Source organism: Amblyomma mixtum, chromosome 8 (assembly GCF_055824585.1).
Source record: "Amblyomma mixtum isolate Tamu chromosome 8, ASM5582458v1, whole genome shotgun sequence".
NCBI lineage: Eukaryota > Metazoa > Arthropoda > Arachnida > Ixodida > Ixodidae > Amblyomma > Amblyomma mixtum.
The window spans coordinates 86,728,398-86,755,059 of NC_143019.1; the positions used below are offsets into that span (position 1 = coordinate 86,728,398).

A 26,662-nucleotide genomic window follows, 5' to 3' on the forward strand; every position below is an offset into this window, starting at 1 on the left:
TCACTCTGTCTCTGTTCCTGTCCCTGTGGTGCCACACCAGTATGAATTCGTACCAACTCGCCCAATTTTCAACCGTTTTGAACACTTTCTAATGTGGATTACGAAGTTTTCATGAAGGTCCTAACAAAGCGTTTACAGTCAGTAATTAATGACATTGTAGGGCGGCATCAAAATTATCGCATTAAGGGACGAAGCATTTTTAGGCATATTCACGTAGGTAGAGGATTTTTGAATGCTGCGTTGCATTTGACCATCACGCTGAACTGCTGCAACTTCATATCGAAAAGGCTTTCTATCAGATTAGCCTGAAAATACTGTTTTCAATACTTGATGATGCAAATGTGGGATGGCTCAACCATATAAAACGGAGTTGAAATGGTGTATGCGAATTGTTTTACTAGCATCGTTGTAAATAAACAGGTTACACAAAACTCTTAGGTAAGGTCGTCTGTGAGACAAGGATGTCATTTGTCTCCTTCACTGTTTGCCACCTACATGGAGCCATTTTCTTTAAACCTCATTCAGAGTGAAAGGATGAGAGGCTTTACACTTATAGAAAGCGAAGTAAAGATTTTGTCGTATGCAGATGAGACAGCCTTTTTCAGTCATGATAGAGACAGAGTTTCAGAGACCAGAAAAATATGTTACTTGGTTTTGGGAGCCAACAGGCAGCAAAGTCAACTGGGAGAAATCTGTGGGACTGTGACATCGGGTTTGCAGCACCTTACATCCACTTTTTGAAAACATGTCGCGGTCTGTTGCACCTGCGAGGTACCTCGGAGTACAGCTTGAAAACTACAGGGACCAGAAAGATTACTGGAGTGATGAGGGTGACCGTGTACGGTTGAGAACAGCGGAGTGGAGTGGCCTTGGTTTGCCAATGTTTCCGCGTTCAAATGCATGCATTTTTTTTCATTGTTACCAATGTGTGGTATGCATCGCAAGCGCTATCCATGTAAAGCTTTAGCGTGCAGAAAATGCCGTGTGCTCGCGGTTTTTGTGTGGGCTTCGGCTTGGGATAGAACCAGTTCAACTTATTTGTTTCGCTCAGTGAAAAGTGGAGAGATCGGTTCAGCCCATTTCCTTCTGCGACAAATAGTGTCCAGGTTCATGTCCTACGAATTCAAATTGACTCTTTTTTCGTACACTTCTCCATGTTGGAGAAGCATCAAACGCAGAACACTGAGCGAGTATTTGAGCGAAGTTGTGGTGCTTTTAATATATAGAAAAATTAAGTTCTCATTAGAGTACCTAAGTTCTGTGACCCGAAAACAATCCTGAAACGCTTACTGTACGTTTTGTCACCGGTTCCTGTTTATCATTCCTTATACTATGGAGGGGAAGGCAAGGATGATTTAAAAATTTCAAAGTACGCCAGACCGATAGTTTCTCCTTCCTTTTACATAGTGTAACATTGCCAGTTAAAACATGGTTAAGAGAAAAAGTCTTGCTTTCCCATGGTCGGTTGACTGCCTAATATGCCGTGAACTGGAAACCATAAAGGAAATTGTTCTTGACTGCTGGGACGCAATATATCGACGACACCTTGCAGCGGAATTTAAAAACGGGCCTGCCAGTTACGCCATATTTTATGAGGTTTCTACCTGTCCATAATGAAGGACGTGTGTCATACGACTTTTTTATATTGCTCTGCCTCCGATGTGTATCGAAACGGGAATGGTTGTAAGGTACGGTGAAGTGGACGCTCGCACAGCGAGGGAGTACTTCAGCGAAAGTGTGGCTTTCAACAAGAACTTTACAATGCCCAGAGCGAGCAACATCAATGGATGGCAGTATTGAGTGGTCTAGAAAACTTGAAACGTTTCTGAATCACACCGCAGCCTCAGTTTCTGCTGAAAATTTGAATATTATTGTATTTTTATTTTGCGGTACTCCTCCTTTAATATTTTTTCGCCTTGAACTTGAGAAAAGAAAGAATCGTTTTGGGCCATATTAGACACGTGCTCGCCTCATAGTCTGAAAGTCCTGAGGTCGACTCTCCACCCCTTCGGAAGAAATTTAATTTTCTTTGATACCACGGCGATGTGATCTGAAATTTTGGCGGGCACTTTGCGCGTTTTTATCCACATTAAAGCTCTTCTTGCCATCAGCAAGGACACTTCGCCATAAGTATCCTACGCACCCATTTACTTCAGCATAAACTGCCGGTCCATATTTATTGCATTACGCGCATGAATTGCAATTCTATTTTAATGGCGTGCACCGGCCCATGCCTCGTAGTTGTGCAGAGTTCAGACGACCGCAATATCCGACGTTTCCTATCAAACTGAATTTATTTTTTAACTTGCGGTCGATAGTAACAGCCAGGCGCTCCTCGAGCTCGTTCTGTCGGTACGCATGGGATAGCATTTTGCTATCTGACAGCACATAGTCCCAGTTAACTAAGGTACGTGACATCGTGAACAAACGTAGGCTGTACAGCATGCTATAAATATCAGCAAGACTTTCTCCACTGCCTTTAATATACCGTTTGGATTGACGTCAGAGGGCGACACGTTGAACGCCGGAGTTCACATGCCTGGCGGTGCATGTGTTGCATCCCTGAGGAGTATGCCTAGCAGAAGCGTTACCGTTTTGTTTTATTATTGGCTTGTGTAACGGTATTTTTTACGCGAAAGATATATGCTCCAGAACTGGTGACGACGATTCTCCAGGGTGCCTCTGCCATTTACGGATTGGTTAAGACCATGAAACGAATTAATGGAGTGTGACTGCTGTGACGCAGCAAATTGGTTACTGGGTGAGCCATCATTAGCAAACCATCTATCCTGCATCTAAGTGTCCTTCTAGTTGACAGCCACAGCCCTATTCAACAGTCGTAACCCATCAAACTACGCGGCACGTATCGTTTTCATTCCACCTTGCCGGGCATGGAGCAATAATTTTTCATGCTTAAGCTGCGGACCTAAGAGCAGTTGGTTATATACAAGCACAAACGAGCGTTCGCATTCGTCAACTACTCCTCCCGCTCTAGTAAAAATGACACCGGTGCATCAAGTGATAACCAATACCGTCACCTGGCGATGACGGCAGTACGGCAAGAGCGACAGGGATGCAAACGTGAACCATTAATGGACTGACTTACGCCCCCCCCCCCAAAAAAAAAAAAAAAAAAACAGACAAGAACTGTCTAAGCCACCCGGTGGTGGTGACAGCAGAGTACGTGATCGGCAGTCGTCGACGAACGGAATGACTGCGGCTTTTGGCTGCGCTCAATTTAAAGACAGCATCAAGCAATAGCTGCACAGGTACAGAAGCTCGACTGTGATCTCGAACAACTTTTAAAGAGCGCTGTTTTATTCTGATTCATTAAGAGCGCTCTCCTCTGTGCGTCGCAGGCGATAAACAAGGTCCAAAAGTAAACATAAAGCATAAAACCTACCTACCCTTTTCCACAATATATAGCGGCAACGCGCGCGGCAGTTACTGTTCTGCGTACGCAGAGTTGGCAAGGACGCTGCATAGAGTCACTGCAAAGCTTTCACGGGGGTGCGTTCTTTTTCCTCAAGCCCACAGGCAGAAATGGAATGTGGCGGCCGCAGCCTAACGTTCCCAGAATAGATAGCATGAGCTACTACAGGGAACTTGCTCGGAGCATCGCTCTTGCAATGATTATGGGCCGACTTCAAAGACTGCAAGAATGCAAAACCTTAATTATTTCTTTTTATTTATTGAATACTAGCAGCTCGCACCTTTGGGCAAGGCAGGAGTGGTACAGGGATAGATCGCTGTGTATCGCAAAGCAACAAAGCAAAGAATGAAGTGAGCACAGAATGAGCATAAACAAACACAGTCCGTTTCGAAAACAAAACGGGAGCAAAATGATGAAGAACACACACTTTCCTTGCAAAAATACACATACATTATTTGTCAAGTCAGACCACATCACGCGAAAGCCCGTTAAATTAGCATATGGTCTTAGGGAAAAAGAGAGACTGGTAAGCTTTCGTTCGACACTGTGGCACGACGATTGTCGAGTTGTTTTTTCTGAGTGTTGGACGTGATGTGTTTTATTGCATGAAGGCCTCAATATTGATTTTTATTTGATTATTGATGACACTGTAAAGCATTTTTGAGCGATTCAACTTACATTATACTGCCTGAAAATCGCTTCCCGTTTCGTCAATCTTACTACGCGAAACTCCGAATTTCTCTATGCCTTCTACGCAGGTTTTTAATTTACCATTTATATCAACGGCATTGCGAAACGACATACACAAAACGTGAGAAAAGCAGCTGCTGTGTTGGGTGTAGTTCGAAAGCGGCACGCATTCTTCATCAAAAGCTACTGGTGGCGGTAGGAGGAATGCGATACGCTCAAAAATAGCTAGTGACGTTACCTGCTTTGGGTGAGCACTGCAGCTGGCGGTGGTCGCTTAACGTATTATTGGGAAATACATGATTGCAATAAACAATGGAACAAGAGGCAGTTTTTGAAGCTAGCCATCTGACGACACCACAGAGCCTTTGTGACGTGCTCTTCCGGGCCAAAAAGAATGTGTTTCTTTCATCCTGCGATGAAAGAACACGAATTTTAAACGAACATTTAACAGCACCCGATCACCATTGTTTTGCTTTCTTTTTGCAGGTACACCTCCCGTAAAAAATATACTGCCCATGAGGTTTGCTTGTGAGGCCAGCTGCATGCCTCGCTGTGTATTTTTAGCGACCTTGTAACCTCTCGCAAGAGGAATGCCTTCGCCTCCTCAATCTTCCCAAGGTTTGGACTCCTAGATATGCTAGGGAGCCCCGCTAGACAGCTTAGAAGGAAACCCCCTGATCTGTATACCTTCGTCAGGGTCTGTACATGAGAACGGGGGCAAACATTTCGGCGGCACCCGTTAAGGAACCTTTCATGCTAACAGAAAAAGTAATTCCCCTGTTCTGGCTAAAGGCGCCTTATCTAGCAATTCTGGTACGTGTGGATTGTCTTCTCCTCTGTGTTCGCCCACTGCTTCCAGTCTGTTGGCAGCATGTGCACCCTCTGTTCACATGATCCGATGTCCCAGATTCGTTCTGCAAGCTTATCCGCAGTTTGGAATTCCGCTAAAGTGGTCTGCCCACTTTTTGTTCCCTCTGTCGCCACCTGCGTCTTTCTGCAGCGCTACACTGAAAGCGTGTGCGGCCAACGATAACAACCGCGTTTGACGCAGCTGCAAGGCACTCTCTCCACAAACGCCAGGTGGAAAAGCGAATGCTGCTCTAGAATGATGTTGAGAGCCAGATTCTGCTCGTAGATTTGCGGCGTTCGGGGTTTACACTTCATGGGTCTGGTTGCTGCCAACGCCTAGACTAAGTGGCTCGCAGCACGAGATTCGCAAGTTCGTGATAGCGCCGTAATATCTCCAGCGCTTTCTCGAACCGGCGATGGACAATACGCAAGCACATTCAGAGGTAGGTATCGCACTTACATTTTTTGTTTATTCCCTCATATTGGGCGATACCTAGTTAGGAGTGTAATGAGGGAAAAGCCCACGCTAATTCCTGGCTCATACCGTAGCTGCGTTCCTCTTCTTTTTTTTTGTGTGTGCAAGGGGTGTGGGCCCTGGCGCTAAACCCTGCGCATTGGATTTTGTCGTAATCCCATTGATGTGCTGAATATGAATAAGAGAAGGTACAATTTTACAGTCACCAATTTGGTTTTGAGACCGCATGCCAATTATCTGCGCTCAACAGCTAGGGGCTGCGCGGCGAGACTTGCTATGTATACACCAACTACAGCCGTTTGGCTCCTTACCCCGATTTATCTGATGATGTGACTTAGAGTGCCGCTTGGACCGAAACGTTGGAAATCTTTTAAATGAGCCGCCGCGGTGGCTCAGCGGTTATAGTGCTCGGCTGCTGACCCGAAAGACGCGGGTTCGATCCCGGCCGCGGCGGTTGAATTTCTTTGGAGGAGAAATTCTAGAGGCCCGTGTACTGTGCGATGTCAGTGCACGTGAAAGAACCCCAGGTGGTCGAAATTTCCGGAGCCCTCCACTACAGCGTCTCTCATAGCCTTAGTCGCTTTGGGATGTTAAACCCCATAAACCAAACCAAACCTTTTAAATGAATTTCGAGACGGTGTCACAATTGCGGTTTTGTAGTTTGGCCCCCCGAGGGGAAATAGTAGGAGAGACTGAGTCAACACGCGACACAAATCTGCAAAACCGTCTCCATTATTTGATGTTCATGGATATAAAAAAACAAATGGGGCCAAATTGTTCCATAACTTCCTGGTCCCACGATCACTAAATCTAAAAGGTATAATTGAGTAGCAACACTGTGAAATGCAACGAAACATAAAACTCCAAAATCTCGAATTTTGACCCACCTTATGGGTCAAAGTGAGAGTGCATGGGGCAAAAGCAGATTTTTTGATTGACAACTTTTTTTGTCCCAAAAGAGAAAGGGGCAGCGGGGGATGGAGAGAGGTTCTAAGCTGGGTAGGCCTCCGGTAGACTTTGAGCCCAGTCTAGGAGCGTGTACTGGCGATCAGGCGCTGGGCTCCGTAGGGCAGCCTCGCACTGCTCCTTTGAAATGAAGTTCAGAGATTTTAGTGGGGGAGGGTCACGAGCACCGCTCCACGTGACGTGATCTAGGTTGGCTCTGGCCGGGCTGAGACGACAAGCTGACGAGGGATAGACAGCTGGCCGGATGAGGTGGCGGAAGGTAGGGTTGGGAGAAGTTCGAGCCTGAAGCTGGCGCCACAGAATCTCGCAATACGGAGAGGCATTGCGGTTAGCAAATGGCTATTATACAAGACGACTGAGGTGGTTTGGATACGTATGTCATGAATGGAGAAGAGGAGGCCCCGCACCGTAATTGGGGCCACGTGAACGAGACATCTTTCCAGAGTCAACATATCCTGAGAAAAAACAGCGCTTGCAGACAAAGGACCAGAACAAGAAGGACACACAACTGCGCTGACTAACAACTTTTATTTCGGAAGGGGGCCGATCCGCGCCTTTTATACAGAACTAGAGGGAATGATGCGCACGCGCACAGACCAGCAAAGTGGGAGCATGGAAAGAGCCAACCCATAGACCAACTATTCTTATCGTCACTGATAACCAACAACGCAGCCAAAACAAGCGAGAAAAGGAAAAATAAAGAGATAGAAACAACGGGGGAAACAAAGGCAGGGAGCGTAAAGAAACAATTCCAAAAAGTTCTAAAAAGATCCCGAAGAAGCCAACAACCAACTCGGCTAAACGAATGACGATGAAAGGTGACAAAGATGAAGACGCTAAAAACTGAACAGACAAGCATAAAAAGTGCAGGAAAAGCCTGCGGAAGATGTAAAAAATCGGCACATCTAAAAGATGACGGAATTAAAAGCGTTAAAACAAATACAAGCAAAAACCTGCGAAGCCGATGAGAATAAAAACAAGCAGGAAAGGTGGTCACTAAAACATGAATTTGAGCAGACAACAGATCTCTAAAAACAAGCAATGAATCGTAAAAAAACGTGTGGGCGATAAACCCTAAGGTGAAATAACAGAGAAGTTTTTACAGAAAAGTTTAAGATGGAAAACATCGTAAAAAGTGGGCGCCAACAAAACATCACGGGATGAAACCAAAAGAATGCACTGAATCAAATCGAAGCAGAGAGGAATGAACACTCTTTGTCTAACAGCGCAACTGATGGTGTGCTCACGCACTCATCTTTTAGCTTGCTAATAGTGGCTGCTTCAATGATTTCTCGGGTCAGTTCATTTAAGTTTTTTGCCAGAATATCTGTTTCCTTGACAGTGGGGGAGATGCGTCGGTAAGGACTGCAATCACGGCAGTGGATGGCCAAATTACCGTACCTTTTATCCTCAGCATTAGCTTTATGCTCTAGTAACCACTTGTTGATACATCGGCCTGTTTGGCCGATGTATTTCCTGCCGCAGGGTAAAGGGAACGAATAGACAACACCCGACAAGCATGCTACGAACGGATCCCGATGCTCAACTGTGCAGTCTGGAAATTTTTCCCCAGAGCCGTTGACCTTTCTGCAGAGTCTAGAAAGCCGGTGAGGAGCAGAGAAAATAACGTCTACCCCTGCCCTTCTTCCAATTCTTTTTAGATTGTGGGACAGTTGGTGGATGTAGGGTATTACAGCTACCTTTTTATTGCGACTCTGCTCTTCCCTTGAGGTTAGGTTCTTTCCTTGCCTCGTTTTCAACATTTTTTGAGCAACTGAGGAGAGGAGTAAGGCCGGGTACCCAGAGCTTAGAAGCCTCTGCGCTTGATTAAAGAAACTGCTCTCGAGACTGTGCTCGCAGGACTTGAGTAATGCGTTATTGAAGGTGGCCTGGATTATGTTTCGTTTGACCAATTTCGAATGCGCTGACTCATACGGTAAAAGTGGCTTATTGGCCCTTGGTTCGAAGATCCTGCATACGTGATCGGGTGAGAAGTGCAGCTTAAGTTCAAGAAAGCGAAGACAGCTATTCTCCGGAACTTCATGCGTTAAAACGAGGGGATGAAACCTAACCTCAAGGGAAGAGCAGAGTCGCAATAAAAAGGTAGCTGTAATACCCTACATCCACCAACTGTCCCACAATCTAAAAAGAATTGGAAGAAGGGCAGGGGTAGACGTTATTTTCTCTGCTCCTCACCGGCTTTCTAGACTCTGCAGTAAGGTCAACGGCTCTGGGGAAAAAATTCCAGACTGCACAGTTAAGCATCGGGATCCGTTCGTAGCATGCTCGTCGGGTGTTGTCTATTCGTTCCCTTTACCCTGCGGCAGGAAATACATCGCCAAACAGGCCGATGTATCAACAAGCGGTTACTAGAGCATAAAGCTAATGCTGAGGATAAAAGGTCCGGTAATTTGGCCATCCACTGCCGTGATTGCAGTCCTTACCGACGCATCTCCCCCACTGTCAAGGAAACAGATCTTCTGGCAAAAAACATAAATCAACTGACCCGAGAAATCATTGAAGCAGCCACTATTAGCAAGCTAAAAGATGAGTGCGTTAGCACACCATCAGTTGCGCTGTTAGACAAAGAGTGTTCATTCCTCTCTGCTTCGATTTGATTCAGTGCATTCTTTTGGTTTCATCCCGTGATGTTTTGTTGGCGCCCACTTTTTGCGATGTTTTCCATCTTAAACTTTTCTGTAAAAACTTCTCTGTTATTTCACCTTAGGGTTTATCGCCCACACGTTTTTTACGATTCATTGCTTGTTTTTAGAGATCTGTTGTCTGTTCAATTTCATGTTTTAGTGACCACCTTTCCTGCTTATTTTTATTCTCATCGGCTTCTCAGGTTTTTGCTTGTATTTGTTTTAACGCTTTTAATTCCTTCATCTTTTAGCTGTACCGATTTTTTACATCTTCCGCAGGCTTTTCCTGCACTTTTTATGCTTGTCTGTTCAGTTTTTAGTGTCTTCATCTTTGTCACCTTTCATCGTCATACGTTTAGCCGTGTTGGTTGCTGGCTTCTTCGGGATCTTTTTAGAACTTTTTGGAATTGTTTCTTTACGCTCCCTGCCTTTGTTTCCCCCGTTGTTTCTATCTCTTTATTTTTCCTTTTCTCGCTTGTTTTGGCTGCGTTGTTGGTTATCAGTGACGATAAGAATAGTTGGTCTATGGGTTGGCTCTTTCCATGCTCCCACTTTGCTGATCTGTGCGCGTGCGCATCATTCCCTCTAGTTCTGTATAAAAGGCGCGGATCGGCCCCCTTCCGAAATAAAAGTTGTTAGTCAGCGCAGTTGTGTGTCCTTCTTGTTCTGGTCCTTTGTCTGCAAGCGCTGTTTTTTCTCAAGATGAACCCCAACCAACTCGCCCAGCAACACACCTTGCTCAACATATCCCTTATCCTTGCAATGAATACGCACGAAGCTGGCTTCAGAGATATGTAGGCAATATTTGCGAAACCATTCGAATAACGACAATGTACTGAGACCAAACCCGGTAGTCTTTTGTTCTATGTCCGATTTCATTTTATGCGCTTCTACCGCCAGGCTTTGCTTGTAGCCTGGGTACGTGTTGTTTTTGAATATCTTCCTTTGGTCACAGCTTTTTTCTGTGTTAATGCCATAGCTTTGGCTGTTTCGCTGAGCCGTGTTGAATGGACATGCGATTTTACTCGATTCGCAGTGCGGGAACACGAGACGTTGAATGCGATTGTAAAGGCCAGGCCGAGCGGCACTTCTTCCTTTCATGCAGTGAACTTTGTCAACCCATTGGTCGCACTGTGCACTTCATCATTTCATATGTTACATCATTACACGCCAGTGCACCTTAGTACGCATTTAGTGGCCGCATTTTATCTTCTTTCCTTTTTATTTCTTTACTTTCTTTATATTTATTTTCAACACCGCTCTACTTTCGTCTCTACATCTCAACCTCCGGCACGCAGAGTAGCATGTCAGCGATTTTTAAACGCCGGCTAAATTCTGTTTTTTCATTAAAGTGTTTCTCTCCAGCTCGCTTCTTCCATTTTCACAGTGTACAATACAACTACACTGCAACTACACTGCAAGCAATACAACTATTACATTTACATTGGTCCCTGCAGAACATCACAACACTGCTTTTTGCCCCACACTTAGCCTGCTGTTAAAACAATCCTCTCTTAATTACTCTACGAAAGAAAACTGTTAATCTTTTTGTGCGATACAACCAATAAGCAGTTATGTTGCCTAAGTTCCAGCGGTAATTTAGGGTGTCACGTTGACTAAACTGTACAGTTTTGCAGACACTGACTTGCAGAATTTCGCGCCTTTTCGACTGATCTCTCGTTCACCATGGCTCACTTCGATTTTTTCTTCTCCTTAAGTGCATCCGATCTCGTCAACCTGAATGTTACTTGTAGCGGGAATGTGTGAAATCAGACCACCGACATATAAAGTTAATTTTTTGGTCACTTCAAAAGTTAGGGGGTGCTAAGTAACAAAGTGTCATGTTTTGCACCACATATGGCCTTGTGTAAAAATTTATTGTTTTTAATTACGTGAGGCTCGAAAACTCATAAATTTTGCATATGTCAATACCAGTGATCAATTATTTTACCCCAATACCTGCGGTTACCTAGGATGCTAGGTTTACTGAGCTGCACAGTTTTGGAAAATATGCCATGCAGAATTTCGTGCCTTTTGGAATAATTTCACGTTCAGAGTGGCTAACTTCGAAATTTTTTCCCGTCTTGGGTGCAACCAGTCTCGTTAGGACTAAAGTCACTTGTAGTGGACATGCGTAGAATGAGATCATCGAAATATGAACTTAATTTGATGGCTAGTTCAGAAGTTAGGGGCCCTATAAGTAACAAAGTGTCGCGTTTTGCCCCCGTGGCATTTGGCCAACGCACCTCTGACTGTTTTGCGTCCTGGTAATCGTTGGTTAAAAAACAAAAAAAGACGAAACAATTGTTGTCTACGGAGAGATTTAGCAGCTAATACGACTCAAAAAGATCTCAGAATGGATAATAAAAGGATGAGCGCCTGAAGAAGATGGTGAATATTTTCGTGTCGTTACTGCTTTGTATAAAGCCAAAAAAAAATATTAGAGCTAAGGTTACCGGCTGACCGCATTGTTCAGCGAAAGTGGGTAGGAATAAGTGGCGTTTCCTGCAGGTATAGGTTGGTGTGACGAATGCATGCAACGGGGACGGTAGCGCTGACACAAGCATACTTACCAACGTTTTATGCACGCGATAAGCCAACCTGACATAGAAATAGCTACTTGGCTCTGGTTTTCTATTTCGCGCACGTTTATCTACCTGGCTTCGCCTCTCCTTTCGAGCATGTTTAGCTACATGGCTTTGGCCTGTTCGTTTCGAGCACGCTTAGGTACCTAGCTTAGCTTCTCTGTTTCCAACTCGTTTGGCCACCAGGATTCGCCGCCTTATTGTATAGCACCACCGATAGCGGTACCGTCTTCCCCGTTCAGCTCGGATATCAACACGCGTTCGAAATTCCAGTCAGAATGGAGAACATCCAAATGCGCCTGCACAGCAAATCTACGAACATCCCACGGCTCACACTTTTCGCGAGCATCCGTCATGGACTCCTGTTCTTCGCCCCTCGTCAAGTAGGCGCTGAACTTCGCAGGTTCTTCCCCTGAGGAAAGGAAACGGCGCAGTAGCTGTCTAATATCTAGGTAGACTCCTTAACCGCAGCCACGGCTGGTTTGCGAGGAGGATAGGGAGGAAAGAAGTAGAATAGCGCCGGAGGAAGAGGGGGAGGAGAGGTATGCAGGAAAGTGGGAGTCAGAGGAGAAAGATAGAAAGAGGTGCCGCGACTTCTCGAGGTTCCGGCGGAGGACTCTGCTACGGCACCTCTTTCTCCCTCCCACCTTTATACTTTTCCTCACGGCGCTGTTCTACTTCCTTTGAAAGCCTGCTGCCTGTTTCCGACCGAATTTCTCAAAACTGCAATGCCATAAGTTGTTCTCCTGGTATCCGCTTTGGCAGTGCGTTTATTATACATGCCATTAATGTATGTGCAGTCGGCGAAGCTAACTTCGGGAAAAGGTGAATTGACACTGAGAATAAATGATAAACAACATTTTCTGAAACTCGTTCAATCAGTAGCTCGCGCACGTAGCGGTTCCTGGGGAATGTCGAGAGGCTTTGGAAGCCCACCCCACTTTGGAAGGCGCCTGCAAATTATGGTGTTTGATAGTTTGGCAACATAACACCATTGGCCTCTGCCTGCTGTGGTGGCGTAGTGGTTAGGACGCTTGGCTACTGAGCTGGAGTACCCCGGTTCGAACCTGATCACGGTTGCCACGTTTCGATGGAGGCGAAAGGTGCCCTTGCGTTTTCGCTCTTTTGACGGTAGAGAGTGGACGGTGGCAGTGAGCCGCCGATTAGTTTTTAGGAAGAGAACGCCGCAGTAGCTTTCTTGCTTCAACGTAATCACCTCAACCTAGCGTTACGGGCAGAGCTTTGACCGTTACAAAGAAAGCTGTTGCATTATTAGCACTAGGTGCCCACAACAAAACCACAAACGAGGCAGTACAGGGGGATATGGGAAGGGCATTGTTCGAAGCACAGGGAGCTCAGAGTTAAATTCTATATAAAGGACGCCTGAGGAAACTGAACAATAACAGGTGGGCAGCTAAGGTATTTAAATACTTAATCAGAAACAGCATTGTCTCACAATGGCCGTAAATAGTTAGGAAACTAACCACTAAGTATGCCACACACGAGGACAGAGAAAGAAAGAGCATTTCGATGCAGATCGGACAGACTTTTCTGTGTCTCAACGACAGAAAAAGTTAGCAGAAGTGCAGTCTTTGTCAAAAGTAACCAGGCTGCACGTTTTTCTTCTCAGTCGTATATTAAAGCTATGACAGCCCTCAAGCTCTAAACTCTGTAGGATAAGAAGAACCCGTGTTCTCACCTTCAAAGAACTTTTTGACCTTTAGGGAAGCCGTGAGGGCTCCGATATACGAATGAGAAGCAAACCATGGAGCTTGGTTACTTTTGACAAAGACTGTACATGTCAAGGAATGCTTTAGGGTATTTGGGCATCCAATCCCTAGTTTGCGGCGGTCGTCCTGTGAGCAAAAAGGGCGTCGCGCTCGAAATGCAAAAATCACGTTACAGAAGGAAACACCCCGACACACAAATTATAAAACGTATTCATGCACCTCTCACACTCCGATGGCTGTATGGGAAAATAGCTGTTTTAACTGTCAAAGCAATACTTGAGACGGTGCAACCGGCTCATCCAGTTCGTGTGAAGCTTGACCTCGAGGGTGACCTTGACGAGACGAGATAAATGGAATAAATATTGCCGTGACTGGGATTCGAAGCCGTGGCTGAACGAACAGATTAGCTTCATTGGCCACTGCACGAAAGCACTATGGTACCGCTGCAGGCAATCAGGCCCCGTGTTAAACTAAAACAGACTCTGGCGGTGTATATCGAACATTGTCGTCTTCATAACTCAGTACTACTACACAACTATAATCGTCGTCCGACGTGCGTACGACTCAATGAAGCAAAACCATGAGGCAACCAGGCTAAACATAAGCTTTCGCATGTCTACTCTGTTTAACTTCATTAACATCCTACCACGTTCTTCTCAGTGTGCGAACATAGAAGGTGCGAGTTAGCATGCTCTGTCCTGGTGCTATTTTAGTGGCTATGCTACTCTCAATTTATTCATATGTAGTTGCACATGCGTCAGAAACACTTGCATTAGCACCCGGAGCTCTGGCTCAATGCATTGCCATTCGGCTTCTGATCCGAAGGTTGCTGTTTCTACCCTAGCCGCAGCGGTCGTGTTCGGTGGAGGCGAAAAAACAAATACCCTCATGCTGTGCGATGTCAGCGAACGTTAAGGATGGCAAGGCTGTGTAAGCTAATCAGAAATTAATTCACTTCGGCGTCGCTCACAACCTATTTGCCGCTTCGGTGCATTAAACACCGCTATTTAAATTTACGTTCATTAGCTTGCTAGTTTAAAGGCAGCACATTTGTGTGTGTCACCTTATTCAGTCGCGGTGTTACGTTGTTTCTAAATGGCATTTTTTGCAATCACGTGGTAATTTCAGGCAAGAGAATATGTAGTAAATATAGACGAGGATCACTGATGCGAAAAAAGCGGAGGAGCGCCGTGGTCGCCTTGCTAATGAAAACGATTACAGAACGGCGAGGCACATGCGCGTTTTTGCTTTCCAGGAAAATATGTTTTTTTTTTCTCTGATGTCACCGATTTTCTGCGTGGTACTGATGTTCCTATTCTTTTTGGGGTTGTGCTAATGCTTAATTAATGAAATTATGCTTTCGCCTCTAAGGCGCCGTGTTTCGCTACCTTCTGCTTCTCCCCCCCCCCCCCCCCCCCTTTTTATCTGCTGCCAACTTGAGTATAAAATCGTAAACTCAAAAACTTAGGTGTCCCATAACCATACGCGACAGGGATGATTGTCCGGACCTTTTATGCGCGACAAAATATAATAACGTCCCGCATCACCTTCGAGATTCGGCGGTGCACTCTGATGCCATGAATTCTTCCATCCACAAAACATTTGCTTTACCGGTGAATGCAAACATATCACAACCTAGTTGCAAGGCCAATGCGATAGGAACTTTGTGCATAAGGCTGTTTGACGTCACGGTACTAGGATAAGTGCACCCTTTCAACCGCTTCCTAGAGCGTACAGTAACGGTGCGATATTTATATTTTTCGCTGGCGCTCTTATTTTGATCTGCAGTACAAACACGTGCATCTCTACCACACGGCTCACGTCCCAGCTGTGATAGCGCCGAGCTCCACATTTTATAGCGCGGGAAATGCGATGCAAGTGGCAGCTAGCAGTTCTTGTGAATTTTTGCCCGCAACCTGCAAGCATTTTTTTCCGCGACCGTTGCATCCAATGTTTCTAAAATAACAGCTGTAAATAACATTTGTGAAGCCTAATGTAAGAGAGAAAAGAATAACTTCACAGGCGTTTCTGCACGCATTCTGAAATACAGATGTTCACATTTCAAATTTCGAATGACGCAGTTCAGCTTAACCTGTCAAGCAGTTTGACCTGTACGATCATCTCGCTTTGTTAACACGTTGTGGCAGCGGTACACGTTTCACAACGTAAGCGACAATCGCGAGCAATGAATTCATGTGACTAACTATTACCATCAATGTAAATCTCTTCCCTCTTCTAGGAAGAAACCCTTCTAGCACTGGTTTCTGCATCGTTAAAGCTCATTAGCGTTGGTTGCGTATGCGCGGCTTTCCTTGGTACAAACTGGAGGTCCCTCTCCAGGGGCCGGAAAACGTCGCCTGTCACTGCCCTCGATTTGGCCTATGCGGTGAGTGTTATTTGGTCGTACTCTTGGTTTTTAAATGCCCAAGCCGCAGTAGAGTGTGAAATACTCGGCAGTAGTTATAGGCGACGCAGTGCTGAGTTACTGAAACTCCTTGAGAGTGTACGGCTGGCTTACCGCGCATCCCGCTGAAATGAGAAGTTTGGCGTTTGACGTTTTGTTTACAGGGGTGTGCGAATAGTTCAAGGTTCAAGGTACGTTTATTGCATGTTTACGGTACAAGAAAAAAAAACACTTGAATACAGAAGGAGGTCCCAAAGTCAGAGACTGTGGATGGGACCTCCTGTGAGAACAATTGCAAGAATGAATAGAGGGCAGCAGATGCAAAAATTATAAAGATGTTGGCATCAGTAAAGAGCAGAAAGTGAGATACAGGAAAGAATGCAAATACTTATTTAAATGAAAAATGATTACACACCTAAAAGCGTACAGAACAACACAAAACAAAAATCATAATGATATAAATGACAAAACTAGTACCATTTACCAAGAGAAATACTATTAGGGGGATAGTAAAATCTGACGAAGAGCGGATTTAAAGGCACTGATATTTGATGATTTCTTAATGGTAACAGGTAATGAGTTCCATAAATTGGTGGCGGAGAAACGAACTGTTTGTTTACCTTAATTAGTGTTAGGTTTAGGGAGTAAGAAGTTATTGTGATCAGCAAAACGTGTGTCGTACTCTAGTACTCTACACTAGTACTCTACTCTTTCCAAATCGAATCGAATATGAATAATGTAGCTTCACTGCCGCATCGAATACAAATAGAATATTTTTTGGTAAAGCTGCAAATCACAAGATTCATGTAGACAAAGCGCAGATTGAGGCATAAAATGAATGAGAAAAACCAGCAAAAAAAGGACGCAGGACCAGGAGAAGACACACACACACACACACTATCACCGGACTTACAACTAGTTTATTGGTTGTTCAACCACGTATTTAAAGCCACTTGCGCCAGCACACATGCATGCCACATTTCTCGAAGTCCGGACGTCATTACAACTCGGATGAAAATCGCCACTCTTTGTCAGTGATAACGACAGTGGGTCACTGATGCAAATGCGTTCATTCTTTTTGATTAAAAACACTTTTAACAGTTCACGCTCGTGCCTAGTCTTACCTGGGCCGATAATGGTAGCGTTGTGAAGCAAAGCTGAGCTGCTGTGCGATGTCAGTGCACTTTAAAGAACCCCAGGTGGTCGAAATTTCCGGAGCCCTTCAAACTACGGCGTCCCTCATAGCCTGAGCCGCTTTGGGACGTTGAACCCCATAAACCAAACCAAACTAAACCAAGCTGAGCATTTTTGGCACTCTTCCGCATGTATGGCCAGGTTCCTCCCTGGGCACTAGTACACTAGTAGTGGACCTAATGCTGCATAACACAACCTGTGACGTGCGGATATAAAAAAAATGGGAAAATTTCCGCATTCTTCGAACCTTTGTACATCATGCCTTTAATTAGTTGCTTCAGCGTTTCTGAGAGAGCTTCCCAAACTGTGCTGTTGCATCTGGACATCAGTGACTTTGCACGCAGCTTTGAGAGCCTAAATAGGCTTAGGAAGCTATCCTGCCTCCAGCCGGGCCAAAGACAACCACAAGATTATTACATCTTTAAAACGGTTATCTAGAGAACACTGATCACTTTTCCGAGCTAATGGTGATATGGACCTGTTTAGTTTAAGGGTTGTTCAAATTCATAATGTCTATCCTTAGTGCAGATGTGCAAATGAGTGGTCAGAAAACTGTTCTGAGCGAACGCGCTGGTTCGGTTGTTTAGTATACGACGACAAAAGAGCTGTACAGGAGCGGCTATAACACTACGACCAATGCTTCTGAGTTTGACCTTTTCTTGTTTGGTATATACATTACGGTAGGTGCCGAAGAAAATAAAAACAAAAATTTGTAGTTCATAATATGTCTCGTAGGGAAAAGGTAAGGGATTCTTACGTATATATGCGAGTGCAGTAGCTGCATATGCCAAGTACCTTCTAATAACCGCTAGGATATGTGTGAGGGGAGCTTGAAACCCAAAAACTCAGCTCCATTTTCTAAGGGCGAGCGAGAAAGAATGTGGCGCCACACATATCCCTTCTTTCCTAACCAGAAATTCTGATGATGTGGATTTCGCCAACATAGTGTTGCTTATAAACGAAATTTTCAATATGTCAAATCAACAGTCGATATACAGGGTCTGTTCTGAAAGTAGTAGAACTCATTTTTTATATAAAATTTATTTAAGAGAATAGTTTAGAGAGAGAATAGAATAATATATTTTAGAGAATAGAATTTTTCAAAGTAGCACCCTTCCGCACCTACACGCTGCTGCCAATGAGTTTTCCAGTTTTCGCACGCCGCCAGGAACGCCTGGACCGGATTGCTGTTTAGCTCCCTCGTCACGGCCTGTTGAACCACCTCTACCGATCCGTGACGTTTCCCCTGGAGCGTCGATTTTATTGTCGGGAATAGAAAAAGTCTCGCGGGGCCAAGTTGGGGCTGTAGGGGGCCTGAGGCAGCGTTGCCGCCTTGTGGTGGGCAAAAAATCGTGGTCCTGATTCACATGATGAAAAAGATCCTGGCAGGTCGCTTTCCGGTTGGCCTTTTGCTCCTCTGACAACACTCCCGGCACCAACTTCGCGCGCACTTTCCTCATGGCTAAGTTCTCTGTCACGATCTGAAAAACTTGGGTTTGAGGAATGCTGAAGTCATCAGCAATCATTCTGATACTCATCCTACGATCGCTGTTCAGTAAATGTTTCACTCGCTACACATTTTCGCTGGTCTTGCTGGTCGAAGGGCGTCCGGAGCGGTCGACGTCTTCCACTCTTTCTTGACCTTCTCGGAACCGCTTGTGCCACTCAAAAAACACCTGATCTACCCATGGCAGCGTCAGCGTAGGCCTCCCTAATAATGTCGCTAGTCTCTTTACCCGTTTTACCAATATTTACACAAAATTTGATCGCGTATCGCTGATCCAGTAAACGGTCCATGATTCTGCGTGACGAGAAGTTTCGACAGGGGTTCACAGTACAAGGGACCTGCTCTCTTGAACGGCCGGGAGCCGACTGCCCATTTTCCCTAGCATTCCCAATATCCCCCTACAACGATCCTGCGCGTGCAGACCGCCTCTCGTCCGCCCGTTCGCCCAGAAAAAAACCAGTCCTACTACTTTCAGAAGAGACCCTGTACATTGCAGATCTATTCCTTCGGATTTCTATGGTTCCCTATTTATTCGCAAAGTCGCATCCGATCTGGTTTCTATAGCAGTCTATGAAAGCGAGCGCAGGTCAAACTTTAAATTAAATATTTTATCTATTTATGTACCCTCAGGTCCGAAGCATTACAGAGGGGAGTGAGTGGACAAAACATTATGCATAATTAAAAATATAAAGCATGATAAGGCAAGGTAACTTAATTATACCATGTTAGCTAAAGCACATTTGAATCGGGTGTTATCATACACGGAAACAATGTCGGATGGAAAGCTATTCTAATGTTGAGCAACTGAAGGTAAAAAAGAATAAAGAAAAAATTACGTGACCTAGGGCGATACCAACCTGAAAGCGATGGTTAGCGCGGTCAGATATATAATATGGCTGAAGAATGAATTCATCACGGATGGTCGGGTGAATGGAAAGCCTGTGAAAAAAATTTAAGTGAAAACTTTTTTTGCCGCCATGCTAATGACAGAATAGAGATATCCAATTTCATAGAAGTTATACTGGCAGCTCGCTCATAAGACGAATAGATGAAGCGAGTGAAGTGTTTTTGTAACATTTCAACTGAAGTAATCAAATTGTTTCAGCTTTTTAGTGCTTGGGCCCCAGACTGGGCTGGCGTATTCTAATTAAGGTCGAATGAGTGTTTTGTATTCATCAGTTTTAAAGAAGTAGCGCTGAAAAGTTGCGGCGTAAGTAACCTAGAGTAATCAGATGTGTTAAATATCTTCTGAACATGCAAAGCCCAGCTTAAATTAAATGTGCAGATAACTAGACGCCTAGTTATCTATTCAATTCAATTCGTCAGGTATTGCATCAGGTATAGCAGAATTTAGGTCTTACTGAAGAACGTTAGCAGCGTTATCAGAAAGCATTTCCCGGAAGATCACGCAGTCATCAGCGAAAAATGAGTATTATATGAAGCTAGAGGAAAAAGGTTGTAAATGTAAATGAGAAAAATAAGGAGAAATTGAATGTGTTCTAAGAGTTTAAGCATGTACTAGTAATAGAAATGGCCCTATAATCAATTGGTAAATTTTTATTACCCGATTTGTGGTTTGGGATCACCTTCCCAATTTCCCACTGATTTGGAAGAGCTAATGTGTGAAGTGACTGCTGAAATATTTTCGTTACTGTGATTAAACTGTAAACAGAAGTATTTTCCTGAAATGTGAAATCAGTACAGTGATAACAAGGAGAGGAATGATGCTGTAAGTTTTTGATGAGTTTAGCAATCCCAGCCCTGCTAGCAATAATGGGGGCATGAATAGGTAACTGTAACGCGCAGTATGCGGAAGATTACTATTCGAGGCCTCGGAGAAATTTCTTGAAAAGGTGCCATTTAAAATAGTAGAACATTCACTAGGTGGAACGGAGCTGCCATCTGTGTCTACGAATACAAAACAGTTGGCAAGAATGGGATTAATCATACACTGAAACCTTCGAAGATTAGATTTCAGGATTGAGGACTTCGGGATTTCTGGATTTTGCTGCGCATCGGACGTTAGATCATTCCCATCAATATGTTCATAGCCGTATGTTACAATATTCCACAGGTGCCTCACAAATCATTGTGGCGGCCAAGAAAGCTGGACTTGTCTGTTTTTGCCTTTCAGATTTGCAGCTTTGCAACGTGCTCCCTTTGTGTGTGGCAAGGCCTTATTGTAGAGCGAAGATTGCAATCGCCACCTACCCTTACTGTCTTGAAATACCTTAAGTTATCATCGCTGTTCGCTTTAGCTGTAGCACTGGTAAGTTCGCCCCACGCACATTCAAATTTCCTCCCTGAATTCAAAGTGACGTAATCAGGCATCTTGAAATTATGGTAGGCTGCTCCACCATGACCATTTCGCGAAAGCTTCATGGTCAAACACAGCGTTAAATGCGCAAAAAAGCAGCAGGAACGTAAGAGCAACATTTCATTTTCGGCTTCTTTATAGCGGCTTTATTATACCAGAGTTCAGCTGTGGTTGGGAACACAGAGGTACGCCCACGCTGCAGCGCATCCTGCTGTTTCCAGACACTTAAAATCATCAAGACGGTGAAAGTTCATGGACCCTTAAGCAAGCTGCCGTAAATTCATGTCTTTCTGTTGAGATTCAAGAAAGCAATACAGACAACAAATACCTGAAAAACTAAGGATAACAAGGCTCATTTGTCCTGTTGTCGGCTGAAGGTAGAGAATGCAACGAAGCTAGTCATTCGGGTTTTGGAATTCGGCTACTTTTGTTGCCGTGCTTCTATTAAGACAGTGTATTGCCGTAATTTTTGGACTATAGTCCGCGGACTATATGCGTTTAAAACCAAAAATTTTCTGTCATGCGGACTATCTATGTGTGCGGACTGTACATAAATTTATATTTTCAGATCATTTATTAGAGCCGGAGAAGTCTACCGGTAGCTGTATAAAATAAAAAAAAGACGTTCCCAGAGTGGGCGCTTACGATATGTTACCGTGCAAAACAACATAGCGAAATCAGCTTCGATATGCAATCAAGTTCGATATGAAAAGAAATGCTGTCGCGGTAGAGAAGGGTGGCTGTTTTCCAGAGCAGGTTGTCGTCAATGGCTTCAGGAAAGCCTGCAAGCCGCCAAGCTGCTTCAGTGGAGGTATTGGATTCTGACGGCGTTGATGTCAATGAAGAGAATTTCGTCAAATTTGACATGATTAACTTATTTCCTTCGGACAGCCCCGGGTAAAGCGATTTCGACGGGTTGTACGACTGACATGAATGCAGTCTCACAAAACGCGCAGTTTTGCTTCTTGAAAGTGGAATGCTTGATTACCCATTGTATAGTGCTCGCGGAGAATCTAAAGCACTTATATTCCGCCGAAATTAGTCCGTGTGGACTATACACGGGGTACGGACTATAGTCCAAAAATTACGGTACTTAAACTCGCGATCAGTAGAGTCCTAATACTCGTTACTAGTTCCGTGCGGCGGGACCTCGCTTGCGCGATGTCTGAGATACTGGTGGCTCTGCCCTGATAAAATAATCATTCATGCTGCTGCTTTGCATGTGACGCTGAAACTCTGGCTGGGCCGTGGCTTGTCCTTCGCATCGATATATAACTCTGCATCTGTGCTTTCAGATATCTGCGCCTTTTATCTCGTTATGCGCAAGGTGGCGCCACGCCGGTTCTTCTTTCTCACTCTGTGGCGCCCATTTCCTCCACCTGGTGGCCGTCGTCACCGACTTGCTTCTTCATACCACGGCAGTGAGTGCCCAGGTTCTTATTACACGGAGCATCCCTACTTATTGCGCATTGCGAAAAGCATGAGGCAGGCAAACCTCAAGATCGCAATGATGTGTCCAAGTTAGCTTATGGTTCATTGAGTAAAAACGCTGGGCTTGAAGATTCTCGAAGACTATTCACACTGTAGTTTGAACGAGCGGCGCAAACGTAACGAAGTGCGAATTAACAGCTGATAATACACATTGTTTTCCATGGGCTTAAATATGGAAGAGACGGGAGCACAACGCCAGATGAACAAAACCAAACCGTTGTGAAACAGTGCCATTTTGACACCCTGGCACAGAAAAACGTGGCATCAAAAAAGACCGAAAAAAAAAAGACGCAAGCGAACACTTTCCTTTTAGTAATTCGAAATTTTCGCGCTCAGGGGTAACAGAGTGGCGGCGACGCGCTTCTCTTCCGGGCGATCGTGAGGACTTCCAGAATTTCCCTTCGTCTTTTGCCCCTAGTGTCCCTGACGTCTTTTTATAGGGCAGCTTGAATGTCTCACAAGTAGCTGCCTTCCCTGAACATCCTCCGTTGGGGCCACAAAAGGCTGCACAGTTTTCAAGTATTAGCTTACTCTGACCGGCAGGACAGACTTAAATGCACGCAACAGAATGATGAAGGATATAGCTTCATCAAAAATGCTGCTTGAAATGATTTGGCTTAATCTTTTACAACACCTCAATTTCATTTTTACTTTTAACTCATACCTGTAGTGCTGCCAAACGAAACTAGTTTAAATGCAATAAAAAACCCTGAACCTTTCATAAATATTCACATCAAACATGGCTATAAGAGCACGACATAAGACAACAGTGCGGGAAACTTACTACCAACGTCCAGCATTTGCGCCGAGTATGGTGGCCCTGCTTTTTCCTCTGTCTCTTCCCTGTCTTTTCAGTTCGAAGAAACTACTTGCTTATTAGGTCTTCTTGTGAACACACTTTATTAATACGTCAGCCGCATGACATCAGTGAAATTGCTCATAGAAATCCACAACAAACTTGCATAGTGTGTCCTGTCAGAGTCGCAACATTAGGGCAGCTTTCCGTTTAAAACAAATGATTTTCGAAGCATAAAACACTCCAAACAACGTCATGGAGACACGAAAATTTCTTGTTCACGAAGCAAATTTTGTGCTGCACTGGAATAATATCAACTTCAGCTTTGCCTCCTCACCACTAAACTTGGATTTGCTCTCTTCTAGTATTATAATGCCGGCGTTTCCTTCAAGTAGAATAGTTATTTGGAACAATAAAATTTTTTTGTAAAGCTCTTGTGTTACGCAATTTTCTTCGGCAACTTGTTGGTGCTCACTATTTCAGTGTCTCATTTCTTAAACGACGCTCCACTACTTATTATCATCTTTAGTGATTACCTGTTTGTCTGACAAACTGTGTGCATTTACTTCTTGCAGTTTTAGTGTATTTGCTTCTAGCTGGCATTATAGATTTCTTTTGCATATTTTAACGTTATGGTTTTTTAATGTTCTCCAGACAACACCTGACCAATGCAATGTTCTCCAAACAACACCTGACAAATAAGTATTCAAAACTAAAATTTCTTACTGCTGCTGCACCCTGCAATCAATCCAGAAGAAATGCGTGCACACGGCGCACTCCTGAAGTATGGAAAGTTAAGCCTAGCGAGGCAAAGCTCATATCTTTGTAGGCTGCTTGCATTCGGTACCAACCATCGAAGAGCACGAAACTTACATTAAAAATATATTCGCATGAAATATCACCTTAATCTTGAACTGTTACTGCGAACTTTTATTTTTGCTTATCAAAAACATGCTACCGCTGCGCAATCCGTTACCCCACAAACCAAATTTGCCAGCAATGTTTCCCCACCACGCCATTTCAATGCTACAGCGCAAGCCGTGGCGACGCTACCGTGCGGACACGGGAAACAGGTGCAAACTACGCGTAGCGTTTACCGTCCTCGCTTAGCCAAGGTGAATCATCGGCACAGGGTTCTGTCCCGTTGGCCTACTGTCAGCAAACTGGTCCGAGCGCACATCCAAAGGCCACACTGCTGTTAGAAGTGGTATGCCTGGGAATCGGGACCAAGGCCTTCACCGCATGGCGATGTAGTAGGCACACTACGAAGGGAAGCGTTCAGGAGAATCAGCGAACTTGAAGGTTTCTTCTACACATTTGCAAATGCAAAGAGAATACATGCGAGCAGCTGACCAATCGAAGTAGCGTTCTTTACGACGTAGTTACGTACGGCTATATCTCCCAGCTACTACCGGCCAAATTTCTTATGCAGGGGGGTTCCAAACGGCAGTCCGAATGCGACACATGACGAAAACATGCTTGCGGAGCAGAAGTTCGTCTGCTACATGCACCTCAATCATGGGGGCCGGTGGCGGCTCACCGCAGCGCTGCGGCGCGGTTGTGCGCCAGTCGATACCACCTACGGTGTGTACCACAGTGTATACTACAATGTATACTACAGTGTATACCACTAATACCACTGCTGCGAAAATTAACAAAGAGCATCCAAGCACTATACGGCTCAAAACATTTCCCGCAGGAAGCCAAAAAGAACAAGAAAACAGCAAAGACTTTCATTCTCGGAATCTGCTGAAGACCCACGTCGCGACTCGAAGGGGTTACCTATATTCTTCATCCGCGTCCTGCGCGGTCGCAGACCGACAGTGGCTTCAGCAGCCGGTACCCGACAAGAGCCGAAGGCTTAAGTGAGAGTTCACACCTTCGAGCTCAAGGCGCCATGCGAGAAAGACTTGTTTCGCATCCCGGCCGCGCATCTCCAACGCTGCAAGTGACCCGCTGCAAGTGAAAATTCGCAGTGTCGCCAGAATGCGTCAGGTGGCTTACCCTTTGTGTGAACCCGCCTAGTCAGTCGGCCCTCGTGCTGTGCCTGTCGCATCTAGTGGGTCGCGATGACAGTCGATTGCGCTGCTGGACGGCCTTCAACCTTACAATGTCCTCGGCCCGTACTTTGTACTTTCTCTGGAGACCACCCCTCGGCTTTTTTATGATCCACCGGGTGCATATTTTTTGGCAAAGGTCCGTTTTCGAGGGGCCCTGTTTTCGAGATCCTAACCATCTGCATCGTTAGATGCGCCTTCTTTAACTCATCCAAGGTGTTGTGCGCCCCCAGACCCATTAAAGGTTTCGTCGATGCACTGTTGGGTAGGCCCAAATGGAATATATTCTTGCGCGAATGGGTTTTACTTAGTAGTCTCCTTACTAGAAGGCGCCCCTGTTTGACGTTTCTTATTTTACTTTATTTCAATTTCTGGGCCATTTTCTGGTGAAAATACATTTTTGTGATAACTGGCTTAAAAGAGTAATAAATATGATATTTTTGAAAGTTAGCGGCAGTGGCGGCCATTTTAGAAGGGCCTTTTGCCTCTATGTCCAGCAGGTCACGTTTAATATTTTTAGAACTCTATGCTAAAACTGTCTGTGTAGATAAGTTGCCTGTGGCACAATTTTCGTTAGGTACGCTATGACGCTAACGGTTAACTGAAAGTCTGTATTGTTTTCTGAGGGTGCTAAACGTCGTTGTGAGGCCAACGTAGGGCCTCCCGGCCCCACTTTCCTATCAGCTTAACCGACGGCAGCAGTTGTGTTGCTTTTGACCCCTTTTAACCTGCCCTGTTTGCTATAAACTGTGTTGTGACTTTTTTTTTTGTGCCCCTGCCATTAAATGGGTCGTTGAGATTGAAGGAGAGGTCGGTGTAGCACCGCTTACCGTACTGCGCTGCCAGCTCAACTGCCTGCAGCATCTGCGTCATACTCGCCTACGGGTTTGTTGTGAAGGAATGGGGAGACGCCATCCAGTAGTCGCAGTGAAACCGTCGCATTGACGGGATGTATCACCATCGCCATTTTTTGCCTTAGCCCAGTCGGCGTGTCTTGAAGGGTTGTAGCTATTAAAAGACAACTCAGCAAGGCGCCTCGCTCTGACCTTTTGCCTTAGCTTCGCCCCTCACACTTAACTGCGCCGCCCGACAAGCCGTTCGCTCACATTTTAACGTGACTTTTCAAAGTAGCCAAAACACCAAGTGGTGATCTTTTGTTTTTTAATTAATTAAAGAACAAACCACACTGCCATACTGTGCCGCCGCTGTGGCTCAGTGGCTATGCTTCTTCATGCTGACCTGAAAGACACGCATGGCATCCTTGCCACTGCGGTCGCATTTCTATGAAGGCGGAATGCCTAAGGCCTGGGCACTGTGCGATGTCAGTGCACGTTGAACACCAGGCGGTTGAATTCGTCCGCAGTCCACTAAGGTGTTCCTCATAACCTGAGTTACTTTAGGACGTTAAACCCCATATACGAAAAACCGCAATCAGTGATAGTGTTTTCTATCCCGGGAAGAAAAAAACACTGGGTTGCAAATAAATGGCGGTTTTGCATCGTTTCATTATCCGCGCATTTTCT

At 44.9% G+C, this 26,662-nt stretch overlaps 1 protein-coding gene across 1 annotated transcript in view; it reads left to right on the forward strand.

Annotated features, from left to right (window-relative positions):
* Positions 1–5,269: 5,269 nt before the first annotated feature.
* The window catches only part of LOC149333344 (multidrug resistance-associated protein 1-like), a 91,563-nt gene continuing 70,170 nt past the window's right edge, over positions 5,270–26,662 (forward strand). The window contains exons 1-4 of the mRNA XM_089558634.1: positions 5,270–5,415; positions 15,613–15,759; positions 20,613–20,747; positions 22,091–22,216. Coding sequence (XP_089414760.1) covers positions 5,389–5,415; positions 15,613–15,759; positions 20,613–20,747; positions 22,091–22,216 — 435 coding nt within the window. The 5' untranslated portion in view covers positions 5,270–5,388. The remainder of the gene's footprint in view (positions 5,416–15,612; positions 15,760–20,612; positions 20,748–22,090; positions 22,217–26,662) is intronic.